Source organism: Leuciscus leuciscus (genome assembly GCF_965113295.1).
Source record: "Leuciscus leuciscus genome assembly, chromosome: 16".
Taxonomy (NCBI): Eukaryota; Metazoa; Chordata; class Actinopteri; order Cypriniformes; family Leuciscidae; genus Leuciscus; species Leuciscus leuciscus.
In genome coordinates, this window is record NC_138740.1 from 28,805,282 (window position 1) to 28,831,916 (window position 26,635).

Consider the following 26,635-nt stretch of genomic DNA (forward strand, 5'->3'; position numbering starts at 1 on the left):
AACGAATCAATATGCTTTTATTGGTGTAACTAATAAACTAGAAATATAACTGAACCCATATTTGAATGTAACCAAACACCATGTACACAAATATAGTCAGGAATAATACAAACTGCTCAATTAGATTCAGTAAACAAAATAGATTCCCGTTTAGAAACACTAGTTAAAGGGCTATACAAACATATCTACAAGGAAAAAGTACAAGACGAATACGAGAATATTCACATATTTAAAGCCCCTGTGTGACCTGAGAAAACAGTGATCCACAGCCTTTACTAAAGTACATTAACAAACAGCTTTGTACTGTTATTTTTAGTATGATCATTCAGCAGTTACACCTAAACGAACAGGATTTTTATTCAGAAATACACTATGTATTTATGTGTAAACAGTGTCTCTATATGCATGTTCTACGAGCACATTTTTGAGAAATTTATTTGGATATTTTAGAGCTCCATTAATCTTAAAGATGTTTACACTGGGAAAATGAGTGACATGGAAAGCACAACAAGGCAAAAATGGGTGACATCAACAGTGCATGTCAAATGAGCAACTGTGCAATTACTTGGTACAGTAAATGTACTGATGGAATATGCTTTTTTTAAAACAATAAAGGCAAGAGGTGAAATTAAATCTAGCACACCTTAATTTCTCTAATTTGGTTTGTTCCAGGTTTGTGCAACCTTTGCTATATACTTATTTTAAACTCATTTCCTGCTTTTGCAGCTATCAAAAAAGTAAGCTCATATTGTATTTTCCTGAAACCTTCAATCAAGGAATCAACGGGTTGGTCCATGTTGAATTTGGTCTTTTCAACAAAAAAAATGACAAGTTGGTCCCTAATGAATCATACTACTTTCATCTATCTGGGGAAAACAAAAAAACTCTAAATTGGACTCTTGCAATCGTTCAGTGTCACGGCTGCAGGCAGGGCGTCCAGAACTGGTTATTGAGTGAACATTCAGTTGAGTGGTTTTGTCCTCAATTGCCAGACATTCCCCTGTATGTTCTACTCTTGGGAGAACAGAGTGCCAGTCACGGTCCACTGCTGCAGACTTTTATGCAGTACAGTGCCTAAAATCCTTCAGTCCAGGGGTTTGTTAGGAGGGATTTGTGAAGATCACCCTGTGGTTAGGTTGTGGCCTGGTGGCTCTAGGGTCTCGGCGATGTCCTCCAGCTCATCCAGAAGCTCAGTGAAGGAAGGTCTTCGGAATGCATCCATCTGAGAGAAAGACAGAAACTGGTTAAGCTTTGGTGTTTCATTGAATCTGCTATATACACATCTTCAAAGCAGTTAACCAGGTCATTTGGGCTGCCACATTGTGAATGCTGAAGGTGAAATCTTTCACTTGGCAGGTGTTATTCCTATTCACGCCATATTAAACACACCACTTCATACCTGGCAACAGCTGGCCGACAGCTGCAGAACCCGCTCTGGGCAACCGTGCACCAGCTCTCTGAACGATTCCACATCTAGCCCATAGTCCTGTGAACACAATGTACATTTTGAAAAAACAAACAACCAATGTAAATGTTCTTTTCACTCGTTCCTTTGAACGAACATGGAAATACTCCATACTAAAAGATGTGGTGTTGTCAGAAGAGTCTTGACAAACTCTATCTAACCAGAAAATTGTAGGACAATTTTAGGGTTGTTGTACCAACAAAGTATATTTCACCAGAAGATTGCAAGACAAACTTTGCAAACTATTGTTCATACAAACTCTGAAAACTTCAGCAGAAGATTGCAAGATAAACTTTACAAACAAACTATATATTTCACCAGAAGCTTGTAAGAAACACTTTAAAATCTATATTTTACCAGAAGATTGCAAAACAAACTTTACAAATAAACAATATATTTCACCAGGAGATTGTAAGAAACGCTTTACAAACTATATTTTACCAGACGTTTGCAAGACAAACTTTACAAACAAACTATATTTTACCAGACGATTGCAAGACAAACTTTACAAACAAACTATATTTTACCAGACGATTGCAAGACAAACTTTACAAACAAACTATATTTTATCAGACGATTGCAAGACAAACTTTACAAACAAACTATATTTTACCAGACGATTGCAGGACCAACTTTACAAACAAACTATATTTTACCAGACGTTTGCCAGACAGACTTTACAAACAAACTATATTTTACCAGACGATTGCAAGACAAACTTTACAAACAAACTATATTTTACCAGACGATTGCAAGACAAACTTTACAAACAAACTATATTTTACCAGACGATTGCAAGACAAACTTTACAAACAAACTATATTTTACCAGACGATTGCAAGACAAACTTTACAAACAAACTATATTTTATCAGACGATTGCAAGACAAACTTTACAAACAAACTATATTTTACCAGACGATTGCAGGACCAACTTTACAAACAAACTATATTTTACCAGACGATTGCCAGACAGACTTTACAAACAAACTATATTTTACCAGACGATTGCAAGACAAACTTTACAAACAAACTATATTTTACCAGACGATTGCAAGACAAACTTTACAAACAAACTATATTTTACCAGACGATTGCAAGACAAACTTTACAAACAAACTATATTTTACCAGACGATTGCAAGACAAACTTTACAAACAAACTATATTTTACCAAAAGATTGCAGGACCAACTTTACAAAACCTATATTTCACCATACAATTTTAACACTTTACAAATAAACTATATTGCACCAGAATAAAGTATTAGTATAAAATATAATTCACAAGAAAATTGTAAGACAAACTTTAAACAACCATATAAGACAAACCTTACAATCTAACTTATGCATCTCAGTCATAAAAGGTCATGGCAAACTTTATTAACAACCTTTATTTCACCAGAGAACTCTAATTATAAATTGGTCCCTATGAACATTACACAATGTTTATAGTTGGTGTCAGTGCAATTCTTGTACATAATATATATATATATATATAATACACAATATAGTTTGTAAAGTTTGTCTTGCAATCGTCTGGTAAAATATAGTTTGTAAAGCGTTTCTTACAATCTCCTGGTGAAATATATAGTTCATTTGTAAAGTTTGTTTTGCAATCTTCTGGTAAAATATAGTTTTTAAAGTGAATAAAGTGATGCTACCGGTCAAAGTTTGAAATAATTATGATTTTTCAATGTTTTTGAAATAAGTCTCTTAAGCTCACCAAGGCTGCATTTATTTGATGAAAAATACAAAAACATTAAAATCTTAATTATTCCAGTAGTGTATATACCATAACCATGTGTCTTTAGCCTCATACATAAATTAACAACTACAGTGAAAAAGTAGATTGACCAGAAAATCATTATCCTTGATGTGGTAGAAGAGCGCAATGAATAAATCCATACTAAAGAATCTAAATGTCCGTGCGATGGTTCCCTTGACCAAGATCAGATCTATCTGTTCTCTCCCCTCCAGACAAAATCGGTTGTCCATCAGCATTAATGAAGCGTAAATGACCACACTGCTGTACACCAGAGGGCAAATACTCTGTCTGAGCTTACTTTTATCACCAGTGCGGGAAAGAGAACCATACTAATTCATGCGACATAACAAGCCTCTCTTAAGGGTTATTTGAAACCATCCCAGAGCTCATGCAAGTACTAAATTATGCATTCTGTGTAACGATTTAGTGTAAATGAAAAAACACATTTGCCTACATTTATGAACAAATCTTTTGAAATAAATCCATTTAAAGGACATATATTTGTGATCTGGAGAATTTTGATTTCAAGCATCCAAAATATAATCCATGTCTTAGTGAATAAACTGCATTTTAAAATATTTATAGTCATAAATTATTTGTATGTTATGAGGCATTGCTTGAATTTGTTGTTTTTTTGCCCAGAAGCAACACTGTACGACAGTGGGATGGATATGAATGCAGTGGATATGGATGCAGCATATCTACTACATCAGATATTTATTAATAATTTTTGCATTATTTATTATTAAAGTATTTACTTAAGATTTTATATATAAATAAAAATGAAAACATTAAGCTAGGAGCAATGAAAGTTTGTTCCACAAATGTTTCATTTAATAAAAATGGTTTACGGTAATAATATTGTTCTTTGCTGGGTTTTTTTACTATTCTGACATCAATAAAAAAATACTACAAACATGTGTTTGTAATATTTTTATTGATATCAGTATACTAAAAACCAGCAAAGAACAATATTATTAAACCATTTTATTATTATTTTTTTAAATTTATTAAATTTATATATTTTTATATTTTATATAGATATATATATATATATATATATATTTTTTTTTTTTTTTTTTTTTTAACTCATACTGCTTTGAATACATTTGTAAAAATGTATTTCTTTATTTCTTCCCATTGTATTACAATTTTCCCACCAAAACACGACTTTCCAATTTTTTTTATTTTTTTTTCATTGATGGCCATTTTACACAAGAAAAGTGAACACATTTTTTAACCATTGCTTTCCTAATTTATGCGATAGAAGGTTGATGGCTTTGAGTATTTACCTGTGTCCTGGGAAGCACCTCTGGGTCAGCAGGGATTCTTGCTAAGATCTCACACAACATGATCCCGAAAGAAAAAACATCAACCTATGATTAAACAGGGAAAAACGGCCAGTCAGCAGAGGTTGAATTCAGTCTCTAATCACATCAGCACCAGCGCTGCCTCTCTCTTTACCCCTCACAGTGAGGAAGAAACAGTTTACAGTTTACTGCATTATAAATGACTTTCCAAATCTTTTCCTCAGCCCTGACCTGATTAAGTCTGGCATCAAATCAGAAGGTTTATTAATTAAGATGCAACTGCAAAAGGTTATATGGATTAATGTGAAATCTGTCAGTAAATCAATACTAATTTAGTTTTCAGGGAAAAGACTGTTCAACCATGAATGTCCTAATCTCCTACGCTTTCATTTTCAAAGTCGTCTTTGTATTTGGTTCTCAGTACCTTGCGATCGTACGGCTCTCCTCTAAGCATTTCAGGGGCCATCCAGAAGGCCGAGCCCACCAGAGACAGCTTCCTGTCTGGTTCATTTGCGGCCAGTTCCCCCACTTCTCTGGCCAGCCCGAAGTCAGTGACCAAGGCCTCCCTGCCACGCGAGGTCACGCGGATCAGACAGTTCTGCATCAACAAAAACGACAGATTACACATGAAGTTTGTTGCATGAATCACAGTTTGAGGTCTTAATCTCACGGCTTTCAGAATGAGGAAAGAAAGCAGTAGGAAATTGGTAAAACCACAAAACAATAAGGAAGATTTCTCTCCATCTCAGATTACCAAAACGATACGCAGAAGTCAAATCAGGTCACCTTTATTTATATAGTGCTTTATACAACAGATTGTGTTAAAGCAGCTTTACAGTGACAACAGGAATATTATTCAACGATGCACACAGAGTTCGTTTCAGCTGTACAGCAGCTCTAAAAGAAAATAGTGTCATTGTTCAGCTAAAGTCAGTTCCATTGAAAAGATCATCAATTATTAAATTAGTTCAATTCATCTATAAAGCAGCTCTGCAGAGTTGGCTGATGAGAGAGATCTGTTGTTATTTTTCAAAACAGAACTACCAAGCACAGTTACAGAATTACACCACAGGATGGCAGCATTGCTCTATAAAAGGATTAGGATGAGCACTAAGAAATGTTGTCTTTCACTCTGCTTCTCTTTCACAAAATCCAGCTAGAGCCTGAAGAAAGATCCAGTCATTACCTGACTCATCTATTCAAATCTGTGGAACTTTATAGTTCCTATTTTCCTCTATTTTCTTTCTTAAAACAGAAAGTTACGGCTGTAACATCAGATTGGACTAATAATATATATTTTTATGCAATAAATAGTATTATGAAAAATGTTTATTAAATAATAAATTTTTTAATTATGACTAAATTCAATTGTATTTTATAATCTAATAAATATTAAATAGATTATATAAAATGTAATCATTACATTTAGTCAATTATATATATATATATATATATATATATATATATATATATATATATATATATAATATTAATTATACATTATATTAATATTTGTAGTACACAAAAACCTAACTGAAGTGAGCTTTACTGAATCTTCTCTCCATGTTATTCAGTGAATTTCATTCTTCACAGTTCTTTCCATTAAACAATATGTCTAGTCAGATTTCATTTTTCCATTCAATGAGCCAGTAACATTAGTGAGTGAAATGCACAAATTGATAAATAATATGATGCTGAATAGTGAGAGAAAACACACACGAGAGAGGCATCCAGCTAGGCTTTCATTACACAAGCATCATCTACACACAAAAGAGGCCAAACTCTTCTCTCTCTCTCTGAGCTTTACATCAATAAGACATCAATGAGAATGTGCAATGCAGTTGTGATTGTGGTTATCAGGCTCTGACGTTTCATGTGTGGCAGTAACAGTACCCCTGCATTTTAAATACACCCACTGATAAAAAGCAGATATACAACCACACTTGAACCAGAAACTTGAACTTGTCGTGTTATGTAAGCAAGCCAGTAATGCTTCAAGCCCACGCTGATAATGGCATCTTTGCTTCAATCAATGCACTTAGATGACAGAAAAGGGAAAGAAAACAACACTGTGGTGGGTGATTGCGTGGTATGGAGAGGTTGTGTGTGTCTGAGTGTGTTCATGGATAGAAATAGGTTTAGGCAAAGGGTTAGGGGATAGAAAATATGATTATAATTAGTAATAATAATAATAATAAAATTATGTATATTAATGGTCAATAGAAATATAAATAATGGTGTGTATTGATAAAAAAAAAAAAAAAAACTATAGTAGTGATTTTTGTGCTATGGATTTAAATATCAAAAATCATGTGGCTTGTTCAGGTGTGCTATTACTTCTCTAACTAATCAGATTTATGTTTTCTGCCTGGCAGATCTGAATCCCTCGGGCCAGTAAACAACCCCCTAGCTATGCCCCATCTAACAGGGAACATTCTCAAAAACTTGGCTAACATTCTAGCAAGGTTCTCTCAAAGTTATGAACAAACATTCCTTTAGTAACGTTAATAGAATGTTCGTTCAAAGTCTTTAATAACATTATCAAAATGTTAGCACAAAAATGTTATTTATACATCCTTCATGCAATTTTTTTCTGAAACTTTATAGTTGGATGTTAGTCTAATGTTTTTTGTCTACATTCAAACAATGTTCTCATATTGTTTACAAAATGATCAAATTTAACATTCACTTAATGTTTTCGCTAACATTTACTTAAAGGGATAGTTCACTTTGAAATTAATTTTTGGTATGTTTTAGCTTACCTCAAGGACATCCAAGATGTAGGTGTCTTTTTTTCCGCAGTAGTTTCAATTTTTATATTTTTAGGTCAAACCGTTCTTGTCTGTCAGTCATATAATGCAGGTCGATGGTCACGGTCTCAAAACACATGCACAGAGTCCAAATTAAACAATTCCCCATCGTAAGTACACATTGATGGCCTAAGACATGAAACGAGCGGTTTGTGTGAGAAAACGAACAGTATTTATATCGTTTTTACCACTTATACGCAGCCATGTCGAAGTGATCTGATCTGACGTGTACGCAGACTGGTGCATAGATATATACACTAGATGTCGCCTTAAAGACATTCGTTCAATGAACTGCCGTAGACAAGGCGACATCTAGTGTGTATATATCTATGCACCAGTCTGCGTACACGTCAGATCAGATCACTTCGACATGGCTGCGTATAAGTGGTAAAAACGATATAAATACTGTTCGTTTTCTCACACAAACCGCTCGTTTCGTGTCTTAGGCCATCAATGTGTACTTACGATGGGGAATTGTTTAATTTGGACGACGGGGAATTGTTTTAATTTGGACTCTGTGCATGTGTTTTGAGACCGTGACCATAGACCTGCATTATATGACTGACAGACAAGAACGGTTTGACCTAAAAATATAAAAATTTAAACTACTGCGGAAAAAAAGACACCTACATCTTGGATGTCCTTGAGGTAAGCTAAAACATACCAAAAATTAATTTCAAAGTGAACTATCCCTTTAAACAAGAAAAAACGTATTTAAAACATTTAAAGGTGCAGTATGTTATTTCTAAAAGTCGTTGCTGAACATTGTTGATATTTGAAATCAACCTAAACAAACACACCCCTCTCTTCATTGCTCCGCCTCCAAAGCTCATCCTCCAATCCTAACCGCCCTGCTCCGAGTCGGTCTCGAACCGCGATAGCCAACGGGTGCACTAACAAGGACGCTAAACAGTAAACACCTTCTCTAGCAGTCATCAGCTTGCACAACTCTCACTAGCTGGCCTCTGTTACAATATGCAATGCAAGACTTCGTTGTTAGTTGCCAACAGCACAGCAGCTCTAGACAAACAATGACACTCAAAACCAGTGATATTCATGTATGGAGCGGAATCAACGCAACCTCCGCGTCTGTTTTCAGGCCTTCCCGCTTAGCTCTGTCCAGCGCTGGAAAGCTTTTCTAAAATGTTCTCATAACCCTTCATTTTTCAGTGATATTCTTATGAGCTTTTCACTTTTGTAATGTCTCTCAGCCATCTCTCTTTCTACAGTCTTTCTTCAAATCTCCCTCTTGCTCGTTCTCTCTCCTCCACCGTCATACGCCCCCTAATGCCGATTTGCTACACGTTTGTTGTTGTGTCTGGTTGTGTCGGTTCGACCAACTTTCAAACAGCGTTTTTCAAATATCGCTTACCCCACCTTTAAAAAAAAAAATAGGATGTTTTAAACATTTAGAGAACATCCAGAAATAGCGTTTTCATAACTTAATGGTAATGTTAACAAAAAGTACGTAGAACATTTTTGTTGGCTGGGACCCAAGCTACCATTCCAAACACCTTAGCAACCACATACAGAAGCAATGTGATAAACCATTCAAAACCCTTTATTACACACATAGCAACATCCTAGCAACCCAACGCATTGCAAGCACCATTCACATTCTAGTATGTGAAATCAATTTTTTTCAAATCCAATATTAAACTGTTTAAAAATAACAAGGCTAAGGCTATGTCTGTTTTTAGTAAAATTGTGTGCGTGTGAGCAGGGTGAGAGGATAAAAGCTTGAAAGTGGTCGGGAGTCAGCATATCATTTTATATAGAGAGAGCGAGAAGAAAGGAAAAGAATAAAGAGGTGAAAAGCAGTCGCAGGTCTGGTGTTTATGAAATGGTGAACGTTGGGTACAGCATTAGCATAATAAAGGTCTGACCTCCTCATCTCTGTTCAAACACACAGTCCTGTGCTCGCTGCTCACTGCAGCCTGGCAACAGACACAGTTAAATCTGTCAAGACCACGACTGCTTTTCACAGCTCAGAACTTTATAGGATCCCTTCCCAAAAAGTAACACTTTTGTATTTTTGTCTACTTCACTAACAACATTAGTGACCCGTCATATACACTACAATTTAAATGTATGGGGTCTAAGAAATTATTACTTTTATTCGGCAAGAATGCAATAAAGGCAGGATTTTTTTTTTTTGTTATGCTGGATGAAAGTTTCTTCACATCCTGATAGCAATCACTATGGCTACGTTCAGACTGTAAGTCCAAATCCGATTTTTGTGCATATATACGATTGAAATCAGATCAGAATTAGCAAGTGTGAACTGGAAAAAATTACATGAAATGCAATTTTTTCGAATCCATTTCGAGCTACATTCATATGTGGTTTGAAATCCTATTCACATCGTATTTCTGGAAATCCGTTTCAGTCTGACCGCTCTGATCGGATTTCGCGTGGTTTATGCGACTTTCCCACACCACGTAAAACGTAAACGTCAGACGTTGTTATTGGAAACATGCTGAAAGTTGCAGCAGAAACAGGGTTGTGTTGTTGCAAAGTGCCGAACGAGCAGAGGACAATGTAACGGAGACATGTTTTGAAACCGGTGGAGACGACAGCACAGAATAAAGCCACTCATACCAGCCTCCTACGGTTCTGCGGTTCATGCAGTAAAAAATAAGACAACATCTGTATTGCAAACCCCTCCATGTTGCGGTTGTTGTTAACACAAGACCATTGCCATAGAAACCAATGCAGATATTCCAGAAAAAGAAAGACCAGCATGGACACACAAATCAGATCTGAACATACACAGTGTGGACATCAATCATTTTAGATCAGCTTCCAATAGAATACACAAATAATCGGATTTGGACTGACAGTGTGAACATAGCCTAAGTTAAGTGGCTTAAATGTATTTATAAGTATATATATCATCTGTGGAAGGTGTAGGACCATAACATTTTTGTCCAATCATTGCATTCGGTCCGATGTCCTACGATGTCCTACCTGCCAGTCAACATATGTATTTCCATAACTTCGCGCAGACATCACACTTCATCAGCGCGTTTCATGCTATGCAGAGTTAGACAGACGTCAGTCACTGAGCACCGCAACCGAAACAGCAGCTTTTACAGTTCCTCCTGAACCAGAACAATGAGCGTATGCTGCGTTCATGCCATAACTACTGTAATTTGGAAGAGATGGAAACCTGTGACGTTATACTTGGAGTGATTCGCGACTCGAATTTATGTATTTCAATGCCAACACTAACAACGGCGAAATGAACTGCAGCAGTCAGGTGGTACAGGTCAGTGCTCTTTAAGTTATTTATGTTCTTTTTCATTGTAATGTTATGTGCTGGTGTTAATGTTAATGTTCTGAAGGATCATGTGACACTGAAGACTGGAGTAATGATGCTGAAAATTCAGCTGTCATCACAGGAATAAATAACATTTTAAAATATATTAAAAAGTGATCTGTTATTTGAAATTATAATAATATTTCATAATATTTGTTTGTTACTGTTTTTAATATTTTAATCAAATAAATGCAGCTTTGGTGATTATAAGAAACTTAAAAAAAAAGAAAAAAAATGTTTAACGGCAGTGTATTTACAGTAGATTTTCAGGGTTTCCTGATGTTTGCTTCCTTTACTGCACCTGTACCATTCTGTCAAAATATTCAGAAGAAAAACAGAAAGAAGCCCAGGGCTAATCCTGTTCCTTTACAGCACACGTCTTCTTTAGGACACAATGTTCTTTACAAAATTTTTTTGAAATACCTTGGCCCATGGTGTGAGAATGGTCACGTGTTTTGCTATCTACGTTCCATCACTCTGCTTTTGTGTTCATAATGGACAAATGAAAACCATAACCGTAGTAAATCTCAGATATGACTTTACACCTAACCAAAGCCTTTCACTCAAGATATTATCAATCTCACAGATTGAAAAACTATTTGTTACAAAATGCCATTCAATATTTTTATAGTTTCAAATGTGAATTTAAAGTATCCAAAAGTGAATGGGAGTCAAAAAGATATTTTTGCAAATATACCACACTTAAAATGCATAATTTATGCATTAAAATTAATTACAAATTTAGATAACATAATATCAACAAGCGGCATCAGCAAGCAAATAATGCTAGACCTTTTTCCAAGAACTAACTTCACTTTAGTTGGTTAAAAGGTAATTGTAAAAATAACAAAAAAGAGTGAGTTCACTCTTAATGCAGTGCAATTCATTTTTATTTACAATCATTTTATTTTAAAAGATGTTAAGTGTTACTAAAGCATCCATACAACTTCTGGGTTACTGTGTAAGTATGCCAATCTTCACTTTGACTTTGAGTGAGATTGTGTGAGATAATATTATGGTTATCTCATAACTAATATCAGAAACTAAAGCAATAAAAAAGTACCAAAAGTACCAAAGCAATAAAAAAGTCTTTGCCACAGCCAGCTATGTTATATGGGAAAGGAGGTAACGGACACAAGAAAAGTGTACGAACTACCAGTTAAACACTGGAATACGTTGTCTTGCTGAATCATTTTGTCCAAAACATGAGTCAAGTCAGGCAAGTTAATAGAGCGAAAAAACATTAGCGCATGTTTCATTGGAGTGGCATAAGAAATGTCTGTCATTATCTATAATTGCAAGGCGTGTTCTTGGCCTCAAATGCCCTCAAATCAAGGTTGAACGCTGCAAGGTGATGTTTCATAATATGTCTTTGCCATAAACTGCTAAACTTTGATCCCTAAAGGCTGCCAACACACCTTAGAGTTGAGGTCTCTGTGGTAGATGTTCTTGTAGTGGAGATAGGCCATTCCTCGACTGATATCACAGCCCAGTTCGATCTTCTCCCTCCAGCAGAGGCTTACGTCATCTCTGGCCAGCAGCTCCTCCAGACAGCCTCCGCTAACATACTAGGAGGAGGAGGAGGAGGGAAGCACATGAGATTATAAAACACTTCCAATCCTGACCTGATTTATACAGTGAAAACGCGAATCACTTTTACAGCATGTTAAATCAGGAAAACTTTCGCTTTATAGAAAATTATATACTCTTGACACATTAGAAGAACATGATGGTGAGTCACTGGTTGTGTCATAAGATTTGACGGGCAGCCCATTGAGAAAGCGTGTGCTAGATACACTGAATTGTGTATACTAAATCCTAAAAGTTGCCACTCACCTCGAGAATTGGGTACAACTTGTTCTCCTTGACACAGATCCCCAGGTATCTACAACAAGAAAATTAAGAGTAATTTACTTTAAAAGTTTTAGAACATTCATTAGCTATGACAAATCTTTATACATCTTTATACATCTGTGTAAACCCTTTTAAATTGACTTGAGATCAATTCTAAAGCTCGTAAGTGAAATAAAACTTAATTTCAAGCATTTTAGAAGCGCAAATTAAGCTCGATTTTTACATTTTCAACCAAATGTGAGTGCCTATTGAAAGCTTGCTGCCTTAATGCTAGGGTGTTTACCAGATACTATAGTAGTTGCTATTGGGTTGCTAGGGTGTTCTGGGTGGTTGCTAGGTTCTGCATGAGGTCACCTCAAGTCTCTATAATAATATGGCCTGAATACAAAGGGTCAAATGTTTACTCTTACCCTAAGTATGAGCTAATAGAAATATTAAAATCAGTCATTATTTTCATGTAATGAATGATAACTAATAAATATCTGATAATACTATTTTGCCGAAATAAATAAAAAATAAAACAAAAATAGCAAGTCAATCGTTTCACATTCTACGAAAGAATTTATGCATCACAGCATTGTACAGTATGAAAAATTGATATTCATATGGAAATTTGCTAAAGATTATATTTAACAGTGTTATTAATATTTGAAGTTAATATATTGAATTAAAATATTAGAATTTAACATACACATTTAAAGGGATAGTTCACCCTAAAATGAAAATTCTGTCATCATTTAATTGTTCCAAGCCTGTATAAATTTCTTTCAATTTATGAAGATATTTTGAAGAATGTCGGCAAACAAACACTTGATGGACCCCATTGACTTCCATAGTATTTTTTTTCTCCATACTATGGAAGTCAGTGGGGTCCATCAACTGTTTGGTTACCCTTATTCTTCTTATTCTTCATTGTTCAGCAGAAGAAAGAAATTCATTCAGGTTTGGAACAATTTGACGGTGAGTAAGTGATGACAGAATTTTCATTTTTGAACGAACTAACCCTTTAAATATCCAATAATGCCTGACACCAATGAATAAAAAATCTCTAATACTTGCCAAAAACTGATATGGTGTAGATATATAATGCATCCTTACAAGCAGTACTAATAATGATGCTTGTTTTAGCAAACATTACTAAAGCTCAGTAAGGGCTGTGTTGTAGGCATTACAGTCTCAAATGCTAATGCTTTTAATATCAGAATATCATCTCAATTGTAGCCAATCACTGGTTACTTTTGTTAAAAGTCAGGAAATTTGAACCCATTTAGGTGTTATTATTTAGAGTCAGAGTTGTTTTCTTCCCATGTTCTGAGTGGGCGCTATGAGCATCAGGCCGGCGTGGGATTGATGGAAGTGATTAATCGTGTGCGCAGGGGCGGCTCACCTCACTATGTTCGGGTGGGAGAGTTTCTGGAGTAGACTGATCTCCCTTACAATGCTGTTCTGATCCACGTCGTTCTTATAGATCTTCACCACCATTACTTTTTTTGTAGTGCTGTGCATCACCTGAGCGGTAGAGAACAACAGCATATTCACTTGTGAGTTTCTTTCACTGAGATTCTGTAAACACATTCACAACAAAAAGAAGCATCCCTCTTATTTTCCCCTGGGGTAATCCTCTTCCTTTACAGCGCTCGTTTTCTTTAGTACACAATGTTCTTTACATAGAATATAAATTCATGATTTCTTGGCCCGTGGTGTGAGAATGGTCACAGTCACAGTTTTTCATGCTCTGTGTGCACTGATATTAAACACGGTATCTATCACATTCTACGTTCTATCACTATTATAAAGCTCTGATGTGAGCCTAGTCCACACCAAAGTCTTTCTTTCACTCAAGATATCAAGTACAAAGGGTTTCACACATTGGAAATCCCCTTTTGGCATTTCTGTAAGGTCTACTTGTAACAAAATGCTCTTTATTTTCTTTCATGAGGTAAAAGTAACGCAGGAGTGAGAATATTTTGCAAAACAAGAAAATAAAAGTAATACGGAGCCCCGCGAAAGTCCATATATATTTTTTTTTTTGCAAAGGTCCCCTCAGGGGCTCCGTAAAGTTAGCATATACTGTATAAAAAAAATAAAAAAAACATTTAAAAAAGTGGTTAAAATGTAATTCCTCAGTTTTTTTTTGTTTTTTTATCACCTAGTTATTTTCTTGTTTGTGAAAGCCTTTCAAGAGCGTTTAAGCTTGACTGGGTGGTGACAGTACATGACGTTAACCTCCATTTCTTTGTTGGGTTAAAAACCGTCTGCAGGATGTAGCTTGTTTTTGGGAGACTACAGACACGTCATGTCTGTACAGTTCTGTTGTAAGGACTAATAGGGCCGTGACTTCCAGACAAAATGAATAGTAGGCAGCAGAATTTGGTATGGAACAAAACCTTTGCTCTTGAAAGGCAGCAAGTGGTGGAACAAAAACATTTATCTTGAATGCCTAAGATCTCGTTGTGCCTCATTTTCACAGCTTTGATTAAATCAGTGCACATTTGCTAAAGGGCAGATTATCTAATCAGATTCTGTGCTGTTCAATATCAGCGACACAGCAGCTGCGTCCATTTTTACATGCTGCCTTTAGGACCTTCTAGCAATTTTTTGCAAACTTTCCATCTCCAAACAGTCATTTGTTTTTTCTCCTCCATTATTGACAGGAAACCCTTACCTTGTAGACCTTAGAGAAGAAGCCGGTTCCGATAAGCTCTGCGCTGAAGTCCTCCCAGAATTCCAGTTTGCGGACGGTGGTGCGGAGTGGGTGCCAGCAGTCGGTCTGGCAGTAGGTGTCTGTGGATTCGCTGAGCAGCGTGGGACTGACCGGTTCTGGAGTCTCATCTACCTCACACATCTTAGAGATCTCATCTGCAACAAAAAAAGCAGAAGCAACAGAGATAAAGCTTAGTTTTAAACTGCAGAAGTGGATGTAGAGCAATCAAAGCAAGCAAGATTTATTTGTAGCTGATGATTTTTTTGTAATGCACCAACAATTCATCATAAACAGCGCCTTAATCATATGACGTAAGACCAGTCTTGTAGTAAAGCCAGCACTGTTTGAGATCAATCCTAATGCCCAACACTGCATCTATGCGGAGGATTATCCACAGATACATGAAAAAAGAAAAAAAACAACTGAGATGAAAAATGACAAGAACAGACAATGAAAAAGATTACTTTATCCTTTGGTACTTTGGTTTGGTACTTTTTTGTACCCGTTTAATCGCAACTCAATTATATTTCAGGATACATTTCTTTTCTCCAGCTGTAACCTCAAATAATAATTCTGTTCTATATAAAATACTTTCAAGACATGTGCGTAGTTGCAAAGCCTTTACAAAAATCTCAATCATACTACACAGTTAAAGGGATAGTTCAGCCAAAAGTGAAAATTCTGTCATCATTTATACCCTCAAGTTGTTCCAAACCTGTATGAATTCCTTACTTCTTCTGAACACAAAATGATATATTTTGAAGAATATGAGTAAGCAACCACTTGATGGGCCCCACTGACATCCATAATATGAAAAAATAATAAATAAATAAATAAATACTATGGAAGTCAATGGTTACTATCAACTGTTTGGTTACGGACATTCTTCAAAATATCTTCTTTTGTGTTCAGCAGAAGAAAGAATTTCATACAGGTTTGGAACAACTTGAGGGTATAAATAATTTTTCATTTGAGGGTGAACTATCAAGTCAAGTCAAGTCACCTTTATTTATATAGCACTTTTTACAACACAGATTGTTTCAAACAAAGCAGCCTTAAAGTGATAACAGGAAAATAATGCAACAAAGTTTGTTTCGGGTGTACAGCAGATCTAAAAGAAAATAGTATCATAGTCCAGCTTAAGTAAGTTCAGTGATGGTTCATTTTTGTTGTAAAAAAGTTATTAATTTAGTTTATGAGTCACTCTGGAGAAAACAGTGATTTCATTGTCCAGCTCAGTTCAGTTTTTTTTTATATAGGTCTACAATTACTTTGCAAATGATTTTCATTTAAATAATTTCAGTACTTTTTAAAAACATTTCCATAGAAATGTGTATATCGTAATATACAGTATACTGATATCAACCAAAATTGTTATAAAGTTTTGTTTATATCGTTCACCTCTACTATAGTCATAATTTACTGCATGCAAGTTGTACAAGGTAGCAGGATGATACACTTCAATGAGTTTGCGATGACGTCAAATCTCTGAAACATACTCAAGAAAGAGTTTTGTTTGAGAAACCAGTAAAGGAGGTACCCCTGAGCACACCTGCAGAATTTACTTTGTTGTCAGAGTTATATCCTATTTCAAATTTACCCAACTTGAAAAGAACCTCTGGTTGGTCACTCTGGATGTTGGCCAGACGTCTTTATTTCAGTTGGCAGTTTTTGGTGTTGTATGTAGTATGAATGTGTGTAGTATGAATGTGTGTAGTATGAATGGAATCCGGACAAACTGCATACAGTATCATGTGAGCTATCAGTGTCAGTTGCGTCGATTCTTAATGACCTCACTGGATGAACTTACAACATGATGTCAAAATGTAGACTCTGGTCTAAATAAAAAGGGGCCAGCCAAAGTTTATATTTATTTATGTCTCTCCTAATGCTTGGTGTAGATGATACCATACACTGTGCAAGCCTTTATGTGCTACATTAGCACAAACTTGTGGCTGACCATGAGATCTATAAAGACCACGGCTTGCAAATAAAAAGTCTATGTGTGCATAGTGCGGATAATCTAGACATTTTATTGAGTTGGGCATTAGTGCGTCAGCTGGAGATTACGTCATTGCTCGACTGAAAACGCGTAATTTTTGGTGCCCAGAGCACCGGGTGTCCTAACTGCCCAATAACATGTTTACTGGCTTCCACACATAACATCCTTACAGGGTTTCTCAGTGATGATCCTGCCACAACCTCCATCCATCAGCTGCCACCGACACACCAGCCAATGACCCCAGGCTACTGACACCAACACACTCCCTCACACTGTATTACATATGTGTTGGCTTATATTCAAAGCTCTGTATCAGTTGCAATAATCCCAAAGGCAATGAGGCATTGCTGCTGCACTGGAAAGATCTGTAAAGTAGATTTCATATAATATCAGTGTCAGCTCAGCATAAACAGCGATTAGATAACTAGCTGGCCACACATATGGAGAAAAGGCTTGTCATTAGAGAGTCTAAGGGATTTGCAAGTGTTGCTCTGAAGTTTGTCTACAAGATACATAATTTAGTCTATCAACATGTTTTGGTCAAAGCTGCCTATTAAAATTGTTTTGACCTTGTGTTTGTGCTTGTCGTTGTTTGAGTTTTACAAATTACAATGTACTACCCACAAAGCGTCAGAATTACTATGTCATTGTTTATTTTGGACATGCACAATGAAAATACAAAAGTTCTTTTAGAGTAACATGGAAATACCATGGTATATGAATATGGTAATCATTCAATACTAGTGCAATATATGTATGTATGTATTTACAAAAATCAGTTATTTTATCTAATCTCTTATATGTAATATTTACAAATTTATAAATTAAACAAAGAAGATGCTCAAATATTAGATAGTTTTGATTTATTTACCACTATTTACCACACCTGCCGGTGCCGGTGACTTAAGAAAATTTACCGGCCATAAATATTTTTTACCGGCCATGAAAATGTTTTTGCAAAAACAGGCAGTATTGACACCAAAACTTTAGATTCATAAAAATGTTACTGGCCAACTGGCGAGTGACAACGTTTCATATTCTTGCCATGCCAATTTTTACTTGTATTTGGCGCTTGGCGACTGTGAATTTTAGGCTAATAAATATATATACTTTCCAGATATACTTGGTCACTATATATTTCCCATAATTACATTAGTGTTATTTCATAGCTTTGATGACTTTACTATTATTCTAAATTTGCTAAATATTAACAATAAAGAATCAGCCACAACTTTATTATACTGTTTCACAAAATGCCATGGTATTTCCATCTGATACACCTGTATTACAGTACCAGCACAATACTGTATGTAAGGATGATTTGTGGAAAAAATATGGTGTGTGTTGAGTGCACATATGCTAACAAAAGGTGTTGATTGAAACAGTTCTTTTTCACGTTTGGTTGATATTAAATGCTTCCGCATTGCACTTGTTTGTGGTTTCATGTGTGAACAAACAAAAGCATTTTTCCAAAAACTTCCCTGAATACTTTATGATGGCATATGTACGTAAGATGTAATAAGATCCATCAGGGTCTAAATCTTGGTATTTCTGTTATCATCTAAAGGGATCATACCAGAATTATATAAAGTAAACAGCACTCAAAGATAGACAGGTCACCTAACCATCAAACCTGACATAACAAGAGATAAGATAAGAAACTCACAAATCCTGTATGATAAGAGAGAGAGAGAGAGAGAGAGAGAGAGAGAGAGAGAGAGAGAGAGAGAGAGAGAGAGATGGAGAGATGGAGAGAGATAGAGAAAGAGAGTGATTGCTGCCAATACATAACTGGCTGATATTTGATATCTTGTACAATCACGCACAAACCCATGCACATGCACGCCATCCTCGAATGTCATTGTCGTTATGCGTGATACTTGAAACCTGCTTCGCCAGACGTACCTTGCCTCTCTCACATGCACATGACTATGGTGAACTTAGGATCGAGTGACGTGGTCTTTGAGGGGGTTTAGCGACCCAGTGAGTCGAAAGAACAAGTGTGACATGGACACTACATGGAAAGAACAAACAAGTGTAGAATGGATTCAGATGTGGTGAGACGCAAAGCTCTTGCTTGATCTGTACCTTGGAAAGAGAGGAAGAAATTAGAAACAGGGCTCCTGCTGAAATGGTGAACAACACCTCTTTATCCACTCCAAAGAAAGAAAAAGGGTCCAATTCTGAGGCAAAGCAAAGCCATTTTTGGGAGGATTGGGGAAAAAAAGTGGTTTACAGTGATTAAGTCTATACAGCAAAATGAGACTCTGTGTGTCTATTCAACAAAGTGTTTATTCCTGAGGCCAGCATATTTTTAAAAACCGTTTCCAATGGGAGCGCCGCGTATTAAAAATGCCAGCAACATTGGCGTTTTTTTCTTGTTGGCGAAAGTTGAAAAATTTTCAACTTTGAGTGAAACAATTCTCATTGCTCATCACTGTCACTTTTTACTCAGCCGCCCAATCACAGTGGAGGAGAGGCGGGACTAATACCACATCGACCAACCATCACATCCTGGGTGTACAACGACAACTTTCTACGTGGTTCAGCCATCTCCTCATCTGAAACAAGGGCCAGAGCAAGTACTTTACATTGTGTTGAACCCACAGTTTCACAGACTAAAATGCATGTTTGAGCTGTTTTAACTGAAAGAAACTTGAACTGATATATCTTAAAATATGTCAGTGCCACTGTTTTGTCTCAAAATGCACACCAGTAATGTTTTTTTCTAAGGTATGTTTATAAAAGGCCTAATCCTGGCTTAATCTAAGCCCTGTCTGTGAAACAAGGCCTTATATTCAGAAACAAACTATCTGCGAAATCAGATAGTCTTTAGCATTTGGTGTCCACCAAAACATTTTCAACTTTTTACTCTCGGCAACACACAACAACAACAACAACAAAAGCACAGCACTCAGCATGAAATAGATGCTCGGTGCCTCATCATGCTGCTGGCGTTTTAAATATACGTCGCTACCTTTGAAAACAATTGAAAAAATATGCTACCATTTGGAAACACTTTGGTGGGCACACAACCTATATAAGGCATTCAGGTAGTTTTCACTGTGATTATCAAAACTCTTCAAAGTCCACAGATGAAAAAAAAAAAAAAACTTAAAAACATCGGCTTTTGCATTTAAAACAACTGAAGGATTAAAACAGGTAATTTACATAATAAATAATTCAGTGTAAGGCGAGATCTCTCATGTGTGTCTCTTTGGACGCTCTCCTTTAGAGATCTATTAAGTTTCCTTATGTCTGTGTGGCAACTGAAGCTATCTGGGTCAGATCCCCTCTGCTTTCAATGACGTGAGCTCAAGAGTGTGTGAATGAGACAGAAAGAGTGAGAAAAAAAACGAAAGAGGCGATGAAGATTACAGTTTGGCTAGATTCACCCCAAAGCTTCATATTATGTTAGAATATTCAGTGCAATGTCGTCTCACAGCTGGTTACTGAAAACACAAGCTGTGAAAATCTGTCATTTCAGATCGGTAACCATCTCTACTCTAAGTGCTTTCATTTGGCCGATAATAACCCTGAAGTCACGCGTGGGTTAAGCAGATCTTAGGTAATGCAGACGACACATGCATAATTTACACATACAGGACGGGTATGATGAGTAATGCATTCTGGACAGAGACACTCCTATAAATGCAGGTAAAATATCAGAACAGCTAATGGACATCTAACCAAACTGCAAAGTAGTTATACGTATTTGATTCAGTTTGTTCCATAACAAAAATGACATGCTTTTTTAATTTTCTAGACTGTTTAAAAGGGTCCAGTCATACATTTGCATGCTAATAAAGTTTATTGCACTAAAAACAGGTAATTTAGTTTTCCATGAACATTTTCTAGCCTCTCTGATTATTAGAATTAAACATGTTTTCTTTTCTGCTGCTGTGCCTTTATGGACGTCTATATGTAAACTAGCGCTTTGCATGTGAAATGATTATTCAAATGAATTATATAGTTGGCACTGCTTCAAGCATTTCCATAACAAACTCTCTTGCAAGGCCTGCATTACATTCTGACAGGTTCACACAACAATCCACACTGAAATGTGACGCAACTGTTAAAGTTGGACTTGGATGTGATCAGGAACATTGTTGAAAATACATTTTCTTTCCTAACATTATGCAGAGCTGTTGTGCAGTCTAGCAACGAGGAATAGCGAAAGACTTGGCAGAGTATCTTAGTTAATGTTAGTTATATACAAACTGTAGTTATAGTTACTTCTTCTTTTGGAATTTAAGATGAATTGTTTCAATCCCACTTTTCCCTTATTACTTCACCATGACTGGCCGAGCCTAACCGAATACCGAAAAGGTCTTGTTGGAGTGGTTTGGAAATGTTAGAAAACAGCACAACCAGAGTGAAAGGATAGTAAAAAATCATTTGTCTGACACTCGACTGTTGCCAAGTGTTAGTATCAATTAATGTCAAAACTACATGGGGTTCAAGAACAAACAGATGTCTTCAGGGTGTAATGACAGGTTATCGCTTTCATTCAAAATAAACAGAGTAAAGGAGTCACCCTGCAGGACATGGATAGCTGAGCTCAGGCAAACACTGGAAAAAGCTGGTGTGGTGAAGTCAGAGAGGTCAGGCACTACTGACTCATGTACTCACAGTGATATAAGGCCATGTACACTATGACCTTTGGGGCCCTATTTTAACGATCTGAAACGCAAGTGTCAAGGGCGAAACGCAAGGAACTTTGTGGGAGGGTCTTGGGCGCTGTTGCTATTATAACGGCGGGATAAATGCCTCTTGCGCCCGACGCAAATCTAAAATGGGTTGGTCTGAAGTAGCTTCATTATTCATAGGTGTGGTTTGGGCGTAACGTGAAATAAACCAATCAGAGCGATATCTCACATTCCCTTTAAGAGCAGGCGCGCTTGTTCCATGGCGATTTGCTATTATAACGGCGGATTTGCCAGGCGCACGCCAGGAGCGGTTCACAGCCGAGGAGACCGACGTTCTCGTCAGGGCCGTAAAACACAGAGAAGTGACATTGTATGGGGATGGAGAAACCCACCCAAATAAGCTTCGGTTAAACAGGCGTATAGAAATTTGGGTAAATGTGTAAGCTAGATTTATGCCTATTTTTTCACATCTTCATGGACACAACAATGATTTCCCTCGTGTGTTCATATTTTTCCTTGTAATAATGTATGGTTTTCTAAAAATGAGAACTGCTGCGTCTGTGTGTAGATGAGATAAGCAAAGTGTATGCGCGTTGTGCACACGCTACATTGATTATTGACTACAGGCCTGTAGATTGACTACAGGCCTACAGGCCTGACTACAGGCCTTATTGACTGTAGATTACATTGACTACAGGCCAAGCATGCGCCCTTAAAATGGCATATGAATAACATGTGCAACGAATTGTTTTCTGAACCAGCAAAATAGCACCAGGGAACGTTTGCGCCGGAACACGCCTCCTCTTTGCGCTGAACCGCCCCCCGCGAGCGCAAGTTCATTTCCTAATTTACCGACGTGCGTCTGTGGAGGGAAAAGTCCGCTGTGCGTCGGGTGCAAAATAGGAATGAAACATGCGTCGGTGTACAAAGTCAATTGCGCTGGGTGCAAGATAGGGCCCTTGGGGTCAGTAAGATTTGTTTTAAAGAAATTAAAATTACTTCAAGATGCATTCAATTGATTCAAAGTGACAGTAAAAACTTATACATTTGTAAAAAAAAATATAATAATCTATTTTTAAAAAATGCAGTTCTTTGCAAAAAATCCAGAAAAAACATTGGATCAAGTGACAGAAGACTGGAGTAATGGCAGCCTAAAATTCAGCTTTACCATTCATGAGGAATAAATTACATTTTAAAATATCTTAAAATAGAAAAGAGTCATTTTAAATTGTTGTGTTTTTTTTTAATGTTTAACTTATTTTTATGTATTATATTTTATGTACATGTATATGTACTGACAATTTTGGATTTTTATTTATTTATTTTTATTATTTTTATTATTAGATGATTGGGTTAATGAGTCGAATAATTAGATCAGTTGTGACGGATCGCGTTTATGTAAATTGTATCTTGCTGAGTTGCTGTGTACTTGTTGTTTGCCTGAGGAAGACCTTCGGGTCAAACATTTTACTCTCTTGCTATGATTTATAAGCTGTTTTCCTGTTGGGGACCAAAAAATGTCCTCACTAGGACAAGGATTTTGGATATTGCGATCTTTGTGGGGACATTTCATCCCCATAACGTAGGGTTTACCTGAACCACACACACAGAGACACACACACACACACACACACACACACACACACACACACACACACACACACACACACACACACACACACACACACACACACACACACACACACACACACACACACACACACACACACACACACACACACACACACACACACACACACACACACACACACACACACAGAGGGTGCGGTTCATACCAAGACACCATTCTGTGAAATTCCACACTTTGTGAAGATTCTGAAGCACCTGACATGAGAAAAAAAAAAGCACATATCTGCTGGTCTTACCAGAATATCAAGAGGACAGAAACATCAAATAAAGCCTTGAAGAAAGACCGTAGAGAACTACATAAACCAAATTCAGAAAGGCCAAATCACAGTGTGGCCTAAATAACTGATACGACTAGAAAAGCTTAGGCTGTCCAGCAAAGTCACCCACACATATGAAAACGAGACTTCCGATGTACAAGGGTTTAAAGACACTTGATCTCCATTTGCACGTCTACCAGCTCCAATCACTTGCCGGCTCCAACCGGTAATATACAAAACGTGAGGGAAAAGGTCATCTGATTTTCCACAAAGGATATTTATTCTAATTACATCAAAAAGAGAGATTATAGCTGCAGCTTGAGATCATTAGCAGGCTCACTCAGTCATAATGAATCAAAGCCCTTGTTCTCTTTGTTTAGCCTGCACTGCATAGATGACCTTTAACCTTCTATTGAGACCTTCCACTACAAATGCGAAAGTCAACAGTGATTCCAACAACTTTCATGTTGAACTAACTGATGGACATGCTGTCCAAATCATTCATGACTGGCTATATTCCCCTCTTGGGTGACATAACAGAACTGTCAAAAAGGTAACTGACCTCAGATATGAGGTGTATCTATAGTTTGGCAAAACCCATAAGCAACAATATGAAATTTAAACAAACTGACTGCCTGTATAAATAAATGGACATCTTGTTGCCCTGAAGACTGCACATTAACCAGTTCTTTTAAAATGTAACAATATTCACAATGTTACTGTTTTTTTGTTTGTTTTGTTTTTAAATAAATGCATACAAAAACCATAAAAAAATTTATATCAGGAGAATGTTTGGTACCTCGACCCAGAGTATAAATAGACATCTTGCCTTGAATTTTGTTTTCAAAGTATAGGGACATTCAGTGCTTGTTCGACAGCTTCATGAGCGCACAGAAACTAATTTCGATTTGTCTCTGAGTTTGTAAACAAGAAACAAACAAAAAATGCACCGACAGAAATGCCCTTACAATAGAAGTCTATGGGGAAATCATTTATTGTTTTGCTTCCTGTAAAGCAACTGATAGCAGAGCAAATCAAAACCAGTCATTTTTTTCAACTGATTTTAGTGTAAACCTCATAAAAGGTTTTGTTTTGATCCTGCAATGTTTCAGTTTGTGCTGAACTGACAGTGCTGGTAGACACCCTGCAGGTCTCTGTATCTCTCGGTAGATATAAATATCTGATTTATCACCTACAGTACATTTCCATTCGTACTCGCTAACCTCTCAACAAATCTTCACATCTACACAATGTGTCAGATGTCTCACAATATAATATAAATCCTCTTGATAGATATATAAGCAATATATGAGAGAAAGAATATTTTTAGTCAATCATTTTTAAAGTCACACGCACATGATTTGAACAGCCAGTGACATAAAACACATCATCTATCAGCATGTGACAGTATATTCGTATTCATCAGCATTTATAATTGAATATTTGCCAACTGCAGTAAATTTCAGACGTCATTTGGTAACGGGTAGACCAATACAACACAATCCAATCTTCTGACCTAACTTGCAACTAATTTTAACCCAGGCTATTAGAAGGTTCATATGCATCTCAGTCCAAACAAAATATCGGAGATATCGACATATAGCCTGCACATAAAGTTAGCCAAAATATGTTCTGCATGGTCCTTTCTTAAAAAAAATAAAAAAAAAATAAAGAACACGTAAAACTATTAATACTTACTCCATCGGTTCAATAAGCTGTTCATATGCATCATGAGGAGATGGTGATGGTCTTCTTCCTGTGACTGCTTCTAGGAGAGACCACACAAGAATGAGCAAGAGCAAATGATGCCTAAACATGCATTACAGTCTCATAGAATACAACACATTCTATGTAAGATGAAGTGTTGATTGACTAGGCAGTGTTTATTTCTTCTCTCCACAATTTTTTTTTTTTTTCAAAGCTAGATCTTGTCTACGCTTGTAAAAGATAAAGTGTTAGATAACTGTCCTTAAATAAACTTGCTAGATAAAAGATCATTTGATTGTACATTATTTTGGACACTGATTTGTTCCAGACCATCTTTCGAACAAAAAGTTTTAAATTGAAACAGAAACCCTTAAATGAAAATAAATTTTTTTTAAATCAATTTTACTATATTTTGTTATATTTTTACTATATTTTTATATAATATAAATAATATATTTTATTATGCTTCTCATAACAAAAAAATTACACTGTGCATGAGATACTTAATATTGAAATGTTCTACATAAAAATATCTGAATGGTTACTAATATTCAGTAAACAAACAAAACAAACACATAGTTATCTAAATATGAACTAAAACGGTATCCTGCAATATCATTTCTAATTGAATTACAAGAAAGGAAAATACCCACTTACAAAAACACCTGCCTCTCTCAAAAATCTTTCTGGCACCTTCCAGCGAAAACGTTCGTTAGATGTTGATGGTCCATCAAAGCGTGAATCCACAGTGTTATGAAGACTTCCTCCTCCAGATCATGCGCGCAGCTCAGTGCGCATTCACGCTGATCCGCGCGCTTTGCTGTTCACAAGCACCGAACGCGCGCACGGCTCAAGTTAATAAACGTTTGATCAGTTGCTATAGGAACCTGCGAGATGAAGCCTTCATGCTGATCGGAGGCTCAGACTGCAAATCTGTGGCGCTTTAGATATTTTAGAACACGCGATAGATATTTTATTGAAGAATTTTTAAAGAATTAAAAAAAAATTTTTTTTACTTTTTAAATATTCTACTGAGTAGGCTACTGATATTTTTTTTGTTTGCAGAATGAACAATCTTTCACGAGACCACTGTCCTCTGACGCCCTCTAGTGATGTATAAATGGAATTTTAAGGAATATT

The 26,635-nt window shown here is 36.3% G+C and overlaps 1 protein-coding gene across 4 annotated transcripts; it reads right to left on the reverse strand.

The window, feature by feature from the left end:
• LOC309477113 (dual specificity testis-specific protein kinase 2) lies at positions 1 to 26,334 on the reverse strand. 4 transcript variants are annotated; one of them, XM_082140271.1, is made up of 10 exons: positions 26,153 to 26,334; positions 25,487 to 25,556; positions 15,192 to 15,385; positions 13,914 to 14,035; positions 12,509 to 12,557; positions 12,091 to 12,240; positions 4,965 to 5,138; positions 4,523 to 4,606; positions 1,400 to 1,486; positions 1 to 1,222 (listed from the first exon to the last, which is right to left on the reverse strand). In XM_082140271.1, the coding sequence occupies exons 2-10, from the start codon at positions 25,518 to 25,520 to the stop codon at positions 1,121 to 1,123; spliced, it is 996 nt and encodes a 331-aa protein (XP_081996397.1). In that variant the 5' UTR covers positions 25,521 to 25,556; positions 26,153 to 26,334; the 3' UTR covers positions 1 to 1,120. The 4 variants fall into 4 exon arrangements, with proteins under 4 accessions (XP_081996397.1, XP_081996399.1, XP_081996398.1 ...); XM_082140273.1 differs by having other exon boundaries at positions 25,487 to 25,553; positions 26,149 to 26,334; XM_082140272.1 differs by having other exon boundaries at positions 26,149 to 26,334.
• Positions 26,335 to 26,635: the final 301 nt, after the last annotated feature.

What these genes read in the sequence shown, in the direction of transcription:
- LOC309477113 (XM_082140271.1), bottom strand. Translation starts at nt 25,520, where the DNA reads ATGATGCATATGAACAGCTTATTGAACCGATGGA. An exon ending in CAGCTTATTGAACCGATGGA is followed by an intron (nt 15,386 to 25,486) that starts GTAAGTATTAAT and finishes TTTTTGTTGCAG; the next exon opens with ATGAGATCTCTAAGATGTGT. An exon ending in AGTTGTACCCAATTCTCGAG is followed by an intron (nt 12,241 to 12,508) that starts GTGAGTGGCAAC and finishes TCCTCCTCCTAG; the next exon opens with TATGTTAGCGGAGGCTGTCT.